Source organism: Poecilia reticulata, chromosome 4 (assembly GCF_904066995.2).
Source record: "Poecilia reticulata chromosome 4, P_reticulata-male-v2, whole genome shotgun sequence".
Taxonomy (NCBI): Eukaryota; Metazoa; Chordata; class Actinopteri; order Cyprinodontiformes; family Poeciliidae; genus Poecilia; species Poecilia reticulata.
The window spans coordinates 12,036,947-12,054,828 of NC_088833.1; the positions used below are offsets into that span (position 1 = coordinate 12,036,947).

Sequence of the window (17,882 nt, forward strand, 5' to 3'; positions counted from 1 at the left end):
TTATCTTATCTCTGCTAGGGTCATCACTCCATATTGATGAGGCACTATCCACCACTTGTCAGGTTTCAGCACAGCAAACAAGTCACAAAGACCAACTTCATTATTGGGGGATAATAATATTTGTTTTTTGTTTGTTTGTTTTTGATATAATTATAATTACACATAATTGATTACATCAAATAAGTCTTATGTTTTTCTGCAAGCAAATAAAAAATGATGGCTGGGATTTCTTTAAAACCTCATCAAGATATACGGTACTTTGGATAAGACATACATCTACTATCAACGTTGTTTACCAGAATCACCATATGTTTAGTCTGCAGAGGACTTTGTCTCGCGATAAACTCCCAAAGAAGAACTGCACCCACGAGAATGTCGTTTCGCGCGCTGACTCTAAGCTCCAGTCACTCTCCAGATTGACAGCTCTATTAACCAATCAAATCTGAACAGTGTGAAAGAAGCAGCCAATCAGCATGGGGAACTCCTTGAGCAGGCGGGTTAACAAAGTGTTGAAGAATAACTCATTGATCAATCTCCAAGAAGGGTAGAGTTGGTCGCATAAACCCTTTGATAGAAGTTACTTGGGGGGGAAAAACGTGCACATTTATTGCTTTGCCGACAATTTCCTGATTTTTATTTTGGACGATCAAACAGGTAAATCTTGTTTTGCCACTTCTGTTAACTTTCGACATTTTGTTAATTTCGTGTTCATTTGCATCTCTATTCAGTTGCTGGTACACAGAGGTTAGCTAAGTCCTGTGTTGTTTCTTTTGCTGCCTTTGCGGAACCACTAAAAGGCCGCACATCTTGTTCAGGCTTTGTCAAATTCTGTTATTAATCTTTTTTCATTGTTCTTTTTCATATGTAATGTGGTTGTTAAAATGGCTGAAAAAAAGTCTTATCTGTAATGTGGTTTGCTGTACGCTTTAAAATAGGTTTGGAAGAAGTTGTTTATTTGTGCTGAAACTGTAACTCTTACTACCAACGGTTAAATGTGCTAGCTTACTACTTTGTTGCTTTTCATCTATTTTCACGTATGCTAACACAATACTGCCCATTTCCCTGTTTGTCTTGCATGAAGTGAATAATTTGGTGGTTTTGTTTGCTCTTTCAAAAAGAAAATGGTAAAAGAAACTAAGGTAAATGGTGAACTCTAAGTTGGAGCAGCTATTTTATTTTTCTCTTCCTTATTTTTTTTTTAAATGTTATGATCATGTTTTGTTCGCTTTCGAACGATTATTTAGGGACCGCATAGAGCGTCTCAGTGAAGCCGAGCAGCCATAGACCTTTCCCCTCATCACTCACTGGGATCCAAGTGCGTTATATTCGGGTAATATATCAGTGTAGAACCTAAATAATATAACATTTCACCGTGTTTTACAGTCAGAAACCGAAGGCACATTGTTTGCTAGCGCTCCCTCGCGTCCGGATGTGCTTTTAAAAGAAAATGGGAGTGGCCTGGAGCCCAGTTTCCCGCACTGTATTTAAATCAGCCTATTCCCTCCCTTTCTGATAGTTCTGATGACAACCCACTGCTCACAGCGGCACCATACTGTACCCTGAGCAGGAAGCAGTCAAGATAACAGAGCAGGAGTTGGTAATTGCAGACAAGAAAGTCTGATAAATGGCAATGATTAAACTGGACTAGAATAGAATATAAATATTCTTTATTGCCCCACAGTCGGGTAACTCCTGTGGAACTGCAGCAAGAGACAAAGTAAAATTTGAGAGTGCTGATTCACAAGGTAAAACCCGTAAGAATAAGAGACTGTACAGTAAGGACAAATTTACAACATAAGAAAACTACACTACAGCTTATTAAAAATGGCATACTTGTATGAAAAGAAATATGCAGCAGAGTATGGAACTTTAAAGTGGCAAAGACACAAGCTGTGCACAAAAACGATGGACTACTAACAAGAAGTGAAAACTTGAAATGAGAAAACCAAATAACGGCAGAGTTGTCTAGTCTTCTTGTGTTTATTGGGAGCAGTGATGGTTCTAAAGTCTTAACAGCTGCTGGGAGGAAGGACCTGTAATTACGCTCCTTTTTGTACCCAAGATGCTGCAATCTGTCACTGGAGGTGCTCTCCAGTTCAGCAGCAGCAGTTCATGCTTGGGTGGGAGACATTGTCCAACATTGATGTCATAAGTTATGTCTCGTTTCCAATGAGCGGGATGGGTAGGTGTCTTAAGTTGCAATCGGTTATTGAATGTAGGCTTATAAAGTGACCAAGCTTTTAGAAAGTTTAGGATGCAGGTGCAGTGAAAGATCTGTGCACTGATCTGCTCCTCTGTTCACTCACCTGACCTCTACAGCAAGTGCATAAAATTTGGGTCACGTGGGTGAGAAAATGCTTACCCTTTTTTTTAAACTCAAATATCTTTTGAAGTGGGAGCCAGCACAAAGATCTGAAAAAGACTAAGATCAGGTGACGCTGTCAGAAGTCCTGCTGCAGTATTTTGAAAAGGCTGGAAACCTCACAGGAGAAAGTAGTTAATCCCAAAATAAAAGGCTGTTTCAATAGTTGAATTTTTCAAGAAAATGGAGGAAACACTCGTTCTGTTAACGACATTTATTTGCCTTACAGAAGAAAAATTTATAACTGAATCCATATTACTTAAATATCTTTTTTGTTTTCATTTCTTAAGAATATTTTCCTCTAAGAAAATGTACTTAAGAAAGTTTACTTACGGTAAATTTGCTGGCTGCAGCAATGTGTTTGTTGAAAGGACTAGATGTTCTTTCACTGAGCTGCTACTTGGAAACCTTTTTCCACATGAAGTTAAAGTGAGATTGTTCTGCAAAGTTAAATATGACTGGAGTTGGCATAACCGTGTTTTGACAAAAATACACTTTCAGCCATATTTAAGCTAATTGGTTGTTTTCCTAGGGCAGCTGCAATGTGGATTCAAGTTCGCACCATGGATGGGAAGGAGACCCATCGGGTGGATAACCTGTCCAAACTCACCAAGGTGGATGAGCTGCGTCTCAAAATCACGGAGCTGTTCAAGGTGGAGCCAGAGAGGCAAAGACTTTTCTATCGTGGCAAACAGGTGAGATGGTGTGGGTTAAGTTCTTTTCTTTTCCTTTTTTTTTGGTCTAGTTTAACTAAAGTATAACTCTTTTCTGGTGTTGGGTCTCAGATGGAAGATGGCCACACCATATTTGACTACAACGTTGGCCTCAACGACATAGTGCAGCTGCTTGTAAGGCAGAAGGCCCCTGCTGCTGATGTCGTCAAAAGCAAAAACAAAAACAAAGACAAAGAAGCCGAGCTCTCCGACTCGGATTCTGGCTGCGGCTCCACCCAGAGCGAGTCCGACAAGAACTCAACCCACGGCGAGGTCGAGGGTCAAACTGCTGGGACTTCTGGTCAGACAAATGCAGTGGAGCTCGTCTATCCTGGGTTTGGTTTTTACAAGGTAATTTATAAAGACTACAGACTGAATTTAATCTGTTTTATGTCTACTTTATGTTGCAGAGAAGTTGGGGAAAAAATAACTCATAAATGTGGCTATTTAACTTCAGAAACATCTTTTAGTTGTAAACTGACTACTGGACTTTAATTATGCATTTTTACACGATTGAGAAAGATTAATTGGTAATTCTTCAGTCTCCAAAATCCAGCTTTAAGCTTAATGGACGTGGTCAGTTACCATCTTCTGTTTTTGTCTGAAGATTAATGAGCTGGTTGATGCAAGAGACCTGAACATGGGAGCATGGTTTGAGGCCCAGATTGTGAATGTCACAAAAACGACAAAGACGCCCAAAGAAGAGTCCGGCGATGGAGAGGCAGAAAAAAAAGAAGAGATCTTGTACCACGTTAAATATGAAGAGTAAGATTTTTTATTTTTTTGCTATTTGGAGTTTTTCCAGTGATGTCTACTTAAATGCATTTACATTTTTAGTCAACAATTTTGGCATGCTTTTTAATTTTTGGATGTTTATGGTCTTGGGCTTAATAACAAAAACGGCATCGTACAATATTTCCTTGAAGTTCCTATGTGTCCCCGCTAGATTTTGTGCTTGATAAATGTCTGAGAAAGTTAGAACCATGCTTGGTTACAAATCTGTGTCTGTGTGTCAGCTGGTAGTGTGGATTTTGAAGGGAGCTTCTACCAGTGCAGTGTCGCTGTTTGAACCTATTGGTTCTTGTCACCATTAAACGCACCGCAGTGCAGCGCTGTTTGAAACACCTGAGAGGGGCATTTAACTTACCCTACACTTTCACACAAACTGTTCTAGTTATCCAGAAAATGGTGTGATTCAGCTGCTGGCCAAAGATGTTCGCCCGCGGGCCCGCACCGTCTACCAGTGGCATCAGCTGGAGCCAGGAATGGTCATTATGGTCAACTATAATCCCGATGACCCCAAGGAGCGTGGCTACTGGTACGATGCTGAGATCCAGAGGAAGCGGGAGACTCGCACCATCCGCGAAATCTACGCCAAGATCATCCTAGGGTACGGATGCAAGTTATTTTTCCAGCATGAGTATTGCCTGGTTTTATCTGGGGAATTATTTCAGCTATCTGTGGTGACAGGTGAGCACAGTAGCAGTGTCTCCGTTAGTGTGGTTTGTGATGGCACAACGGTTGGTATGTAGAGGCGGATTTCCTGCTGTGGTCTCTGTGGATTGCTCAATACTGGTCCCAGTGTCGAGCTCCACATTTTTACCAATTTGCTTTTATGTTTGCAGGGAAGCAGGCGACTCTCTTAACGACTGCCGGATCATGTTCATAACTGAAATCTATAAGATCGAGGAACCCGGTTCTTCAAGTGACTCGCCAGCTGGAACCGATAGCCCGTTAAAAAGTGAGTTAGAAGATTGTGAATCATGGATGATGTTAACCTTAAAAGTTTGGCGTCTGATTCGTTCTGACTTATTCCTCAAATCAACTGTGAGGGTTTTCTGCTGACCAAACCGTGTTAATATTCTTGTATAAATGGTTACTGGATAATTATAATTTATCCTTTAGGATCAAATGGACCTGAATGTAAACATTGCAAGGATGATCTAAAGAAGAACTGCCGTTGGTGCAACTGCCACATCTGTGGCATCAAGCAGGATCCAGACAAGCAGCTTCTGTGTGACGAGTGTGACATGGCCTATCACACATACTGTCTGAATCCTCCACTCACATCCATCCCTGAAGACGAAGATTGGTCAGTAGAACCTGAATTATGAGTGTATTCATTACAGCACAGTACTTTCTAGAGTTATTGGTATTTTGACCTGTTCCAGAATTAGTGGTGATCAAAAGTAGTTGGCCTTTTTTTTTTTTTTTTACCGAAGTGCTTGGATGTAGAATTGATTTTAACCTTAACATGTTTTGCCGTCTCAGGTATTGCCCTGGTTGCCGTAACGACGCCAGTGAAGTTGTTCTGGCTGGAGAGAAGCTGAAGGAAAGCAAGAAGAAGGCGAGGATGGCTTCTGCCAGCTCGTCCAGCCAGAGAGACTGGGGAAAGGTGACACAGAGCAGATCTTTACTGTTCACTGCAGCAAAGACAGTTTTGAGTATTAGACTAATTATGAGTACAAGCAATAAAAAAAAAATTAAAAAAATGCAGAGTTATTGTCTCTGGTAGCTTACTGTGGTAACCTCTGCAGGGAATGGCCTGTGTGGGTCGAACCAAGCAGTGCACCATCGTACCGTCCAACCACCATGGTCCCATTCCAGGCGTTCCTGTGGGTTCCCTGTGGAAATTCAGAGTGCAGGTTTGTCCAACTGTGCTGTAACTGAAATCCACTTGGCTAGTTTTAGAGTACTATTTAATAAACTGTTTAAAGGTTGACTATTGCATATATTAATGTAGTACACATGACTAATACTAAGGGTTTTAACACAAACTGCAAGATGTTAAGTAAACCAAGTGGGTTTAAATGGCTTAACTGTATAGACTTTCAGTAATTATTGATTTATTCCCAGGTCAGTGAAGCCGGTGTCCACAGGCCTCATGTTGCTGGGATCCATGGCAGGAGCAACGACGGAGCCTACTCTCTTGTTTTGGCAGGAGGCTATGAAGATGATGTGGTAAGCTGTTTTCTACATATTTATTATTTATTTACTTTGTTTACAGTTTAAAATGAACATGTCGCATGTTGCTTAGAAAAAAAGTTTTAAATGAAAAGGAGTAGTTGGAAGAAAGAAAGTCAACCCTGCCTCTCAAGTAATTTTTTTAAATGCTAAATTTGATTTCCAATTTTAGGGGATTTTTTTTCCCCCATACAAATACAAATGACGCACAATATCTTGTACTGGCTTTTATTTAAATTATTCCTTCTGTGAATTTACCTCAATTCACAATTGTAATAAATAAGCTGTAAAACACACAATGGTATAATTAGTTTTTGATCTATAAATAAAGTATTTATGTGAAGAAAATATTTCTAAATGATTTTAGTCTTGATTCATGACTTTAATGTTTGTACTATCTTTTGATAAAGGATGATGGCAATGAGTTTACCTATACTGGCTCAGGGGGGCGAGATCTGTCTGGAAACAAGAGGACAGCTGAGCAGTCATGTGACCAGACTCTGACCCACATGAACCGGTAGAGTGTTCAGAAGAAAATGTACAATTCAAAACAGTGTCTGGTACCTTAAGTTTATATATATATATATATATATATTTTTTTTATGGCTCATTAGGGCTTTGGCTCTCAATTGCAATGTCCCTGTGAATGAGAAAAATGGAGCCGAGTCAAAGAACTGGAAGCAAGGCAAACCGGTCAGGGTTGTGCGTAGCTGCAAAGGACGCAAGCACAGCAAATTCTGCCCTGAGGAAGGAAACCGGTATGACGGGATTTACAAGGTAAGAGGAGAAGGTAGATGGGAGTGAGAAGAAAGTGACATTTTGTAGGACCAAACTTTCCCCCTGAGCATCAGTTTATGGTTTTCTTTGCATCTTCTACTTTGCACAGGTGGCGAAGTACTGGCCAGACAAAGGCAAGTCTGGTTTCTTGGTGTGGCGCTACCTGCTGAAGCGCGATGATGATGAGCCGGCGCCATGGACCAGAGAGGGGAAGGAGCGCATAAAGAAACTTGGCCTGGTCATGCAGGTGAGAAATCAGAAAATGAACATCATAATGGTATACCTTTTGATTCTCATTTGGTTGATTATATGTTCTGTAAACTGACTGTGGCATCTGCTGTTCCAGTATCCTGCCGGTTATCAAAAGGAGAAGGAGAACAAAAATGAAGTGGAGGAGGAAGAGACGCCCAACAAGGCAAAGAGGAAGAGAAAATCTCTGGAGAGTGGTAAGTTCTTTGTGGCTTTAACTGGTCGGATTGTGCGCCTTTTGTTTTTGTTTCTTTGTTTTTCACTTCTGCAATTTGCAGATAGGAAATCCCGGTTTTGAAAGAGATGATCACATTCGCTGAGAAGAGCTGATGGATTATTTAAAAAATCTGAAATGTTTAGACGCAAAAATAAATCTGACTTGTTTTCTCCAGAATCCCCTAAGACCTCGCCTGCCAAGACTACCAAGAAGATCAAAGTGGAAGTCTACAAGCTTTCACAAGAGCAGAAATCCCTCATTAAGAATGACCAGCAAAACAAGAAGCTTTGGGATGAAGCTATGGAGTCGCTCTCTCTTGGACCGGTAACATGGGACTTTAGAGTATTCATAGTTATATCTCTGCACATTCACATACAGATCTACATACTGCATTTCCCTCACTGAAACGGGGGTACCTGATATGTTTCTGTTAAGTAAACTGGTTCTAGTGCTGAACTGGTGCTTAATTAACACCAGTAATAGCACTAGTCATATTAGCAGCTCTGTCTCAGCTTCAGGTGTTTGCTGGGTCAGAGGAAATCAGTCCTCATCAGGTGGTCTCACTGAGCCCAGTAACTATATTAAAATCTCCAGAGTTAATATTGCTTTGAACTTTCCCAGTTTATTTTAAAAACAACTGAAACAATCAGCTTTCAGTAACATGGATTGGAATAATGGAATTGTATCTGTAGGTTCCTGCTATATATATATATATATATATATATATATATATATATATACACACACAGAGGTGAAAGTAGTTTTAAATTCTTGGGGGTACTATGACAAAAAAACTAATAGCTTCTTTGTGTGCTTTGGAGTTTCTGTGCTGATTAAATTTTTGCAAAGCGATAAAAGCTGGGTAGCACTTGAATTGCTACAAAATGGAGCTGTATTTCCTTCAGTCCACTGGCTGCAATGTCGACATCTTGAGATGCCATGAGACCTAAATTCTGAACGTCATGGCATGGAGTGCATCCCAGTTTTCCATGTCTGGCATATAATCATTAATTTCAGCTTTTGAACTGGTTCTATTGATCCTGTGTCCAGACAGAGGGATAATCAGTAGCCTAGCATCATGACCTGTTTGTTCTGAAGATCCTGCAGCTTCCACTTCTCTTCCTAACATAGCGCCTCCTCACCCTGACTCATACTGATGGGAGGAACCACAGAGCTCTGTTAAGTTAAAAGCACATCTTCTGAAGTTGGGATGGCTTTCCTCCAATAGGTTCCAGAGGAATCACCTCAAACCAGATGTTGGACTGGATTTAATTTCAATGTCATTTGTGAATATTGGAGCCTTATTTTCAACATTGGAGCTATAAAGGTTGAAAAAGGTTATCATTTTGAGAAAATCTCATCAACATCAATATTTCCACTAAATAAGAGGCAAAAAAAAATTGTTAAAGGAAAAGCCTCTCAGCCCGACAGCACCAAACTATTTTTTATATTAGACAATTTAATTTCACATAATAACCACGGTAGAAGCCATTTGTTTGTTAAATACTTAACAAACATGACAAAGATGTCATTTGCTGACATCGTTTTTTTTTTCCTGCAGAAATTTTTGACCAAGGTTCTTTCATAAAGTTACGAACGTTTTAAGCGAGCCAGAGGAGGATGTACTGGTCTCATCGTCCTGGTGGCGTTCAGTTTCTCACCTAATGCCGAGATCGACTCAAAACCTTCCACGTGCTCTATATGCACGACCAGTTCAGAAACAATATGAAATGGGGGTAAAAAGTTATTTATTAACTGATTAAGTCGTGTTTTAGATTTTTCTTGAAAAACTAATCAGTCATGGCTGATTAGTAGGTGCACTCACAGCTGCACAGTGAACCCATTAATTTTTTTTTTACAGCTGACAGCCGCTCTCCTCTCTTGCAGGTACTGCGTACCCCCGCTAAATCTTTTAGGGGTACGCAGTACCCTACCGTACCCCCTTACTTTCACCCCTGTGTGTATATATATATATATATATATATAATTTTTTTTTATTAATCAAGATACATGATTAATAATGTAGGTTGATTCTCTGCAGGGATGATGGTAAATCTGAAACACATTAATCAATGCAATACTGGTGAACCCACTTAACCATTTGCTTTAATAAATCCATCTGACATTTTGAATCTAGTCTGCATGCCAGCTGTGTGTTTAGGTAAGTTTATAGGATTGAATTGGATTATAAAAGCTGATACCAATGAAGTCTTCTTGTAAAAACCCAAAGCATGAATGAATGAAACCCAATTTTCACCTCAGAATAAATCTTCGGTTAAACACAACTGTGAATACTTTACTGAAAATATATATATTTTTTTGTCATTTTCTGACTATCTTTTTTTTTTTTTTTTCTTGCAGAAATTTCTGACCAAGGTTGAAGAGGTTTTCCTTTGTATTTGCTGCCAAGAAGTGGTCTTTCAGCCAATAACCACAGAGTGCCAACACAATGTTTGCAAGGTGAGGACCCAGAAATCTTCAATATTAAGTTAACATTGGATTGATGGTTCTTTCTCAGAACTAAAAGTGTGTATGTGTATTCAACTCTTTACCCTGATGTTCTTGAGTAAAATCCAATCACTGCTAATCAGACGTGCCTGATTAGAAGGGCGTGGAGCCTTTACTCTATGATGCTTTTGTTTTTAGACACTGAAAGTGTGAATGGTTAGCACACTTTTAATTTAATTTATTTTATTGATTTGTTTTGTTATCTGTGCATGCCTTTTCATCTAGCATATAAATTGATTTTCTGGGATTGGCATTGTTAACACTGGTAAAAGTTGATATGTATAAAATTCTTGGTTACAAATCAATATTACTGTTTTTATCTGTAGGAATGCCTCCAGCGGTCTTTCAGGGCAGAAGTTTACACTTGCCCTGCCTGCAGACACGACCTGGGCAAGAACTACTCCATGTCTGTCAACAAAATTCTGCAGGACATTCTAAGTCAGCTTTTCCCAGGCTACAGCAATGGGCGATGATCATTATTCCACTCTACTCAGCCCTCAAAGAAGCGCAATGAAACCTGTAGGGGGGAAATTTCCAGTTGAGGCAATAAAGAGTCCACTTCTCTTAATATATTTTCTATGAATAAAAAGCTACAGTTTTTGTGGGCTAAAATACAACCATTTTTACTGTCGAGCTGTTTGTCTAATATTCATTGAGAATTCATTTAGAACTGGTTGTACCGTTACCCTTTAATGGCAATTATTCCTCCATATTTTGCTTAGCTACTGCTAATATTCCTTATTTAAAATTAACCTATCTTTTCCCCCAAATTCCTTTGTTTTGCACTCATTGAAGAAATATTTGATCTAAAGACGTAATCTGCTTCCCAAAATTATCTAAAGATCTCTAAGGCTATGACTAGGTGTTTATGTATTGGTTTTCTTGTTAAACTGGTTTTGATCTGTTTATTATGAAAAAGTCAGACATTTAATGATTTGATTTCTTGAGTCCTGACATAATCATTTCATATGGCAATGCACTGATGCGATCAATTAACAAAGAAGTTAGATTTGTAATTCCTTAAAATGTAAACAAAAACCACATTTTCTTTTAAAGCACTTGAGTAAGAGGAGAGCTTATCTGTAAGCCGTGTCATCAAACGTCAACATGTACCGTTCACCCAAAAATGATCAAACAGGAACTTTTTTTTTATTATTTCTGTAAGTTCACATTCTGAAATTGATTACAATTGAAGGAAAAAATAGCTTGAAAATACTTTTTTTTTTTCCTTTTGACAGATTTTTTTTAGGTTAACTATTTTGTGGTTCACTTTTAATAGTCCAAAGATATGGTTATTCTTAAAGAGTGTAAAGTAGATGTCCCATCTATCTAGCTCTCTAGACTTTGTCCTTAACACTCAAACCTACTTCGGCCTAGAGACTTGATTTGTATTTTTTCTAAAGTTTAAAATGTATACAATTTTGCCTTATGTAATTTGAAGGTTCAGTCTCGTGTCTTCCCAGTGGTCATTTATAAAATTTGATTCCATTGTGAAAACAAGAAATGCTTGTATTTTAAAGTTAAGTATATTTGATATTGGTGTTTAATGCCGTCTCTAACAGCCGCTTTTGTCCGTTATGTTGTTTTTCTGTTTGGTCAAACACTCTAGCAATGTGCAAATTGTCCTGAATGCAAGCATTTCTTCTGCCAAAATATCTGCAAATGCTGGGAAATGTATATTTTCTGAAATTGTAAAAAAATTGTTTTTAGTCCGTTTTAGAATTCATGCGTAGTTTTAGCATTCGCTGCACATGTTTGGTGCAAAAATTGTCATTGTTCAATAATAAAATTTAAAAAAAGATTTAAACTGAATATGTATATTGTTATTTGTACTTCTGTGATTTAATAATCGACTGAACATGTCTATTACATTATATCTACGAATTAATTGTTGGTTTAAAAAATTTCTAGCCTTAAATTTCTACTTGGCTAGTCCAAAAATATAGGCAAATCACTCACGGTTTTGTAAAAGCTTTTAAGTTCAATAAAAACTTAAAATGTTTTTTATGCGTTTCAAGACTATATATATTTGTGTGTTTTGCCATGACTGCAGAGTCGAAAACCCATGTACGAGAGTACGTGCCTGGCGTCTGGTTGGTAGGTTATAACCCTCTGATGATGAACGTTACTAGGCGTAGGATTTGAGTCGTTGTTTACCCTGTCACTCATGCGATCAACCAATGAGATTACAGAAATTCTATAAGATCAACGTCTCTCAACCAATCACAGACCACTATTCGGAGGGCCTAAACCCACAAACAAGCTCAGCGACAGCTGCTTGCTAAAGCTAAAAGAAAACCGATAAACCAAACGAAACCAATTCGTTTGAGCCAAACGGAGAGAGGACGATAATCTTCTGCAGGAGGTAATGTTTCTGAAGCGTATTTTACTAAAATATAAAGTACAAGAATTTGTAGTTTGACTGTGCTATCGGTTGTCGTCGCGACGTTTTGGTTTTGTTTGTTTTTTTCTAATTGCAGATATGGTAGCTGTTAGCTAGACGCTAGCTAATTTTATTACAGCTGTACTTACTATATTCGCAATTGTGTGCGTGCGTGTGTTTTTAAATGTTTTCCTGCTATAGAGACTGAAGGGTAGCCTTAGTTTTGTTCATTGCAGTTGCCTAGTGTGGCAATATTTTAGCCGCTGTCATTTTGAATAGAATGCTAGTGGTATCAGCTGAGCAGGGCTAGCAGCAGTAACGGCATTGTAACAATAATTCACTTTGTTAATGCCTCATGAGACTTTTTTTATTTGCATGAAGCAGATGATATCTAACGAGCACCAGAACAATAAATGTATTTAACGAGTGTTTGCATTTAGGACCATTTTAAGGAAGTAAACTGGATACAACATGGAAGTTTCGGGCCCAAATGGAGTTAAAGGTACCATTTAGGCCCCTTCATGTTGTGGTTTGGGACGGCAGGAGTTCTTCTAGGCTCTTATCCAGTAAATCTTTCTTTGTGTGTTATTAAGAATAAATTATTTAAATTAATCCAGAAAACGGTTGTTTAATTTGTGACAAGTCATTTTCAAAAAGCTATTTGTAGATGTTTGAGGTTTTTGGCTAATTGGTGGATAGCATGTTTTTCTTTATAAAGTGTATAAAGTTTATCTCTTCAGCTGCTTGAAACCTTATTAGGGATGGTTCTCCATTTTCTGATGCAAATACCTTTGAAGTTGTAAGATCCATTTGCCTGGGGAAGTCACTCTGCCCTACATATTTGCAATTGGTGCTGTTTTGCAACATTTATATTAAAAGTGAAAATAATTTTTTTATTATTACAATGTAACATGTTTCTTGTGTTACTGTAACACATGAGCCAAAATGGGACTTTTTAAATCATGTTGGTGTTGTAAAGTTGACTTTTCTGGGGTTTCACTTTAAGTAGATGTAATTTAATACATGCAAATATATTTGCTAGTGAAAGTCATATGTAGATGCAGTGTTCTGAAAGATGCAGACCAGCGTTTCAACAGCTGTTGAACTATAATAAAATATGTATTTGCACTGCAGAATATGCTAAGTTTTTATAAAATTTGCTGAAAGAAATACTCTAATGTTTACAGATTTGAAACGTATATTTCAGCATGAGATGAAAAGTGCACATTTTTGCATTCATAATAAACTCATGGGCTATGTAAGCTTTGTCGTTTTCCTGGCTTTTTTCTTCAAACTACAGTCACTTGTTTACGACTTAATATTAGGACCAGACTAAGAATTTTTTTGACTTATTTTTAGTATGAGGAAATTGCGATAATACAAGGTTTAAGTCCGAATTTTATGAGAGCGCTACACCAAGCTTCGTTAAATTGGGAATACTGAGCACCCTGTGAATTTATAATTGGTAACAGTTTTATATACAAGGAAATACTTAATGTTTTAACACGTCAGCAGGTCATTTAAACAACTGCCCATTTCAAAGAAAGAATGACAAACTTGCTAATTTGGTCAGGTCAGATCTTGATAACTATCAAAGCTCTTTTTCAACTTTCTTCTGGCATTATTGCATCTTTATTCTGCCAATATTATAACTATTCTGGTAATATGACTGTGTTCTCGTAATGGTTTACTTTATTCTTTTAATTAAATAAAATCAGTCGAGGGGTGTGGTACACCCTGGGCAGGTAGCTAGGCCATCAAATGTTAACACAGGGCAGACAACTATGCATACACAGACACACAGACACTCACACCTAAGGGCAATTTATAGAGACCTATTAACCACAAGTCATGTATTTATGTTGTGGGAGGAAGCCAGAGTACCCGTGCATGCACAGGGAACACTTGCAAACTTCATGCAGAAAGATGCCAAGTAGGGGTTTGAATCCAGTATCTCCTTGCTGCGGCAGAGCAACAGTGTTACCAACTTATTAAAATGCTGACAAAATTATACTCTGCCTGGACAAAAAAAATTATCCATCTGGATGTAACTAAAAAAATAGTTACGAGCTTCCGACATGAGTGGTTATCTTTTAGATGGCAACAAGTTGTTTAACCACAACTGATGCAATGAGTTATTTCTAAAACAACTGTGTTGAAAGACGTATGGCTGTGGTTGTGGAAACGATGTTAGTCTGTTTAAGAAAGGTCAAATTAACGGCATCGAGCCGATAAAAATATCTAAGGAGATTACAGAAATGACAAAAAGAATTGTCCAGTGCATTATTTAAACTGGAATGTGGGATCATTGTCTTTGAGAAAGAAATGTGGCCAGAAAAAAAAATCCCTGAATGAACGTGATCAGTGATCACTTGCCTATGAAAGGCCCCAAGGGCCAAAACTTACAAACTCTCTCACATTCACTATCAAACTCTCTTACACGTACTATCAAACTCTCTCACATTCACTATCAAACTCTCTTACACATACTATCAAACTCTCTCACATTCACTATCAAACTCTCTTACACATACTATCAAACTCTCTCACATTCACTATCAAACTCTCTTACACGTACTATCAAACTCACATTCACTATCAAACTCTCTTACACATACTATCAAACTCTCACATTCACTATCAAACTCTTACACATACTATCAAACTCACATTCACTATCAAACTCTCTTACACGTACTATCAAACTCTTACACATACTATCAAACTCTCTTACATTCACTGTCAAACTCTTGCATGTACTATCAAACTCTTACACGTACTATCAAACTCTTACATTCACTATCAAACTCTCTTACACATACTATCAAACTCTCACATTCACTATCAAACTCTCTTACACATACTATCAAACTCTCACATTCACTATCAAACTCTTACACATACTATCAAACTCTCACATTCACTATCAAACTCTCTTACACGTACTATCAAACTCTTACACATACTATCAAACTCTCTTACATTCACAGTCAAACTCTTACATGTACTATCAAACTCTTACATTCATAGTCAAACTCTCACACGTACTATCAAACTCTCTTACATTCACAGTCAAACCCTCTCACATACTATCAAACTCTCTTACAGAGTTTGATTGCAACAAAAGTTAACTTAAAATTTCAGTTCCTGATTGGACCCCAGGCAGGGTTTTCACGGACAGAAAAATAGCTGAACTAGAATTTAATGCTTGGTGTGACGGTTTTATTGTGAGCACACCTAACTGTGTTTATCTTACTCAAACTTGGCTTTTACATTTCATACTATTTGGTTTTCACAGTAGTATTTTTTAAAAATAGGTCAAGTCCAAAATCAACCCCAACTGTCCTTGCTGTCCCCCACAGATTTACCTGCAAGCCTTGTAAGCATCTGATGGATACCGACAAGTCCATGGAGACAGTGTCGGCTCCGAACCCTGCCCCCACTGCACCCCCTGATCCTGGACCGGTCTCTTTTCCTGCTCTCGGCTCCAGTCCAGCCCCAGATCATGTTCCCATCCAGGAGCCAGCAGCAGCTGAAACACCCAGTAACCCGGTGACCTCAGAGCAACACGCAGCTCCAGATATCACCCCAGTTCTACCTGTAGACCTAGAGGGAACTTCCAAACCCGTTCCAGGTTTTGAGCCACTCCAGCAGGTCGGACCAGATCCACCACCCCTTGCTCCAGCTGCTACCAAGAACCCCAGCTGTAAGATCATGACTTTCAGGCCTACCATGGAGGAGTTTAAAGACTTTGCCCAATATATCGTGTACATGGAGAGTCAAGGAGCTCATCGTGCTGGCCTGGCAAAGGTAATGCTGCCAAAAAATATGCACATATTTTCTACACTTGAATTCATTAGTCGTCTCCACACCAAGGCTTTTTTAACTACATTTCCAGTCTGAAGAATAATGAAGGAGGTCAGGTGGATATTAATTTTCTTCATAAAACTGCTAACCTTCCTTTTCCATGTGCAGGTGATTCCTCCAGAGGGCTGGAAACCTCGCCAATCCTATGATACTATTGAAGACATGGTGATCCCAGCCCCCATCATGCAGGTGGTAACTGGTCAGTCTGGTTTGTTTACCCAATACAACATTCAGAAGAAATCCATGACTGTGGGTGAATATCGCAAGCTGGCTAACAGCAAAAAGTGAGTTGCTTTTGCTTTCGTCTTTGTAAGTTCTCTATCATTTAAGCCACTAAGCTGGCAGCATTTCTTTTTTTAACATTTCCTGTATATAACTTAGAAGTTTCCTCTCCTACATGTACACAAAAGTAATACGTTAAAGACCAATGTTTGATACAGTGAAATCAAGAAAAATCTGTGGGATCCAATTTTGTAGAGAACGAACTAAAATAAAGAATGGAAAGAATTGAGAAATTGTAAGATTTTTTTGGAACTTAAGTTGTTGATGTTTATCGGTGTTTGTAGCAAAAGAGATATCTGCACTTTCAGATAGGAGTACTTGATTATGTAAAAATCACTTCCAATGATTTATGTCAACTATATTATTGAATATTCATAGATTGGTTAAAAAATAGCAATACAATTTGGAAATAACTGTATTGTATTTATTGCAGTTGAAGATAAAAAGCAGTGAATTCCCTTACATCTTTACATAAAATAGTATTTAATTAACATGACTAGACATATTTATTCAAATGTAGGATACAAACATAAATTAAATCAGCAAGTTGGTGCTCTTGAACAGTCTGGAAATCAAAACCATAAATGCACGGGGGGAAAAAAAACAACTCATAAATTTTTCTTTTTCAATTAGAAATGTAAAAATTAAATATTTTTTTTCCGACTAGACCAATTTGGATTTTAAAAGGTAATCTATAAAGACTGTAGATTGAATTAAATCTGTAGTGAAAAGATTCAGTACTGAAAGCTTACTATGTGTCATACCCTTTTTCATTCTTTTTTTGTTTTAGAAACCAATAAACTCGATTTTTATGACTTTTTACCTTTTTACCAATGGTCTTCTTGTTGAAGTTTAAAAATATATCAATAGCACCTTCTGGTGGTTCAAAGTAAGTATCATAAATAATATATTGAATTATTTTAATCAGATATGGGTTATTGTATTGTGTGTATTAATGTGTATTAATGGATTTGTAAAGTGTTACTGTTAAAGAATGAGGAAAGATGCGCTCTAGGTGAAAGCGGTGATCTTTTCACAGTTACTAAGATTAAAAAAGAACAGCGCTTTAGCTGAACTTGTCCTCAGCAGACATAAAAAGGCTTATTTGACTAAATTTGTCCTGCAGCTCTTGTTTGGGAGTCATATTTGGAGGCAGCAACCCTCCTCTCAAAATGTACAACTATTAGGCAGAGTGAAAAATCTCAGATCAAAAATTCACAAGTGATTTAGAAAAACATTTGTACAATTCTTTAATTATTAATTTTTTTGCTTCTTTTGCTTCACTTTGTTTTTCTCAGATATTGCACCCCACGCCACAAAGACTTTGATGACCTGGAGAGGAAGTACTGGAAGAACCTGACGTTTGTGTCACCCATTTATGGGGCTGATGTCAGTGGCTCAATCTACGATGAGGTGAGGAGTAGCTTTGTCACTGCAGTGGGCAAGAAGCAGCTATTTTCAATGGGAAAGGTGGATTAGTTGAACCTAAATGTACAACCCTGTTTCCAAAAAAGTTGGGACACTAAACAAATTGTGAATAAAAACTGAATGCAATAATGT

At 38.0% G+C, this 17,882-nt stretch overlaps 2 protein-coding genes across 4 annotated transcripts in view; both read left to right on the top strand.

Annotated features, from left to right (window-relative positions):
* The first annotated feature begins 396 nt into the window (after nucleotides 1-396).
* uhrf1 (ubiquitin-like with PHD and ring finger domains 1) lies at nucleotides 397-11,602 on the top strand. Of its 2 annotated transcripts, none has more exons than XM_017304560.2 (17): nucleotides 397-654; nucleotides 2,900-3,057; nucleotides 3,148-3,426; nucleotides 3,683-3,840; nucleotides 4,250-4,465; nucleotides 4,701-4,816; nucleotides 4,981-5,167; nucleotides 5,347-5,470; nucleotides 5,613-5,720; nucleotides 5,932-6,036; nucleotides 6,450-6,556; nucleotides 6,654-6,816; nucleotides 6,926-7,063; nucleotides 7,163-7,262; nucleotides 7,458-7,606; nucleotides 9,644-9,742; nucleotides 10,117-11,602. In XM_017304560.2, exons 2-17 carry the CDS (start codon nucleotides 2,905-2,907, stop codon nucleotides 10,261-10,263), a joined length of 2,349 nt encoding a protein of 782 aa, XP_017160049.2. In that variant the 5' UTR covers nucleotides 397-654; nucleotides 2,900-2,904; the 3' UTR covers nucleotides 10,264-11,602. The 2 variants fall into 2 exon arrangements, with proteins under 2 accessions (XP_017160049.2, XP_008404993.2); XM_008406771.3 differs by having other exon boundaries at nucleotides 400-654; nucleotides 2,895-3,057.
* Nucleotides 11,603-12,001: 399 nt separating this feature from the next.
* kdm4b (lysine (K)-specific demethylase 4B) overlaps nucleotides 12,002-17,882 on the top strand; it is a 52,566-nt gene continuing 46,685 nt past the window's right edge. For both annotated transcript variants that reach the window (XM_008406772.3, XM_008406773.3), the window contains exons 1-4: nucleotides 12,002-12,155; nucleotides 15,536-15,983; nucleotides 16,149-16,324; nucleotides 17,621-17,735. In XM_008406772.3, coding sequence (XP_008404994.2) covers nucleotides 15,564-15,983; nucleotides 16,149-16,324; nucleotides 17,621-17,735 — 711 coding nt within the window. In that variant the 5' untranslated portion in view covers nucleotides 12,002-12,155; nucleotides 15,536-15,563. The remainder of the gene's footprint in view (nucleotides 12,156-15,535; nucleotides 15,984-16,148; nucleotides 16,325-17,620; nucleotides 17,736-17,882) is intronic.

Excerpts from the sequence above, each read along its gene's own strand:
- uhrf1 (XM_017304560.2), top strand. The coding sequence starts at position 2,905 with ATGTGGATTCAAGTTCGCACCATGGATGGGAAGGAGACCCATCGGGTG. Across the intron at positions 4,466-4,700 it reads TACGCCAAGATCATCCTAGG|GGAAGCAGGCGACTCTCTTA; the intron begins GTACGGATGCAA and ends TTATGTTTGCAG. Across the intron at positions 5,721-5,931 it reads TGTGGAAATTCAGAGTGCAG|GTCAGTGAAGCCGGTGTCCA; the intron begins GTTTGTCCAACT and ends ATTTATTCCCAG.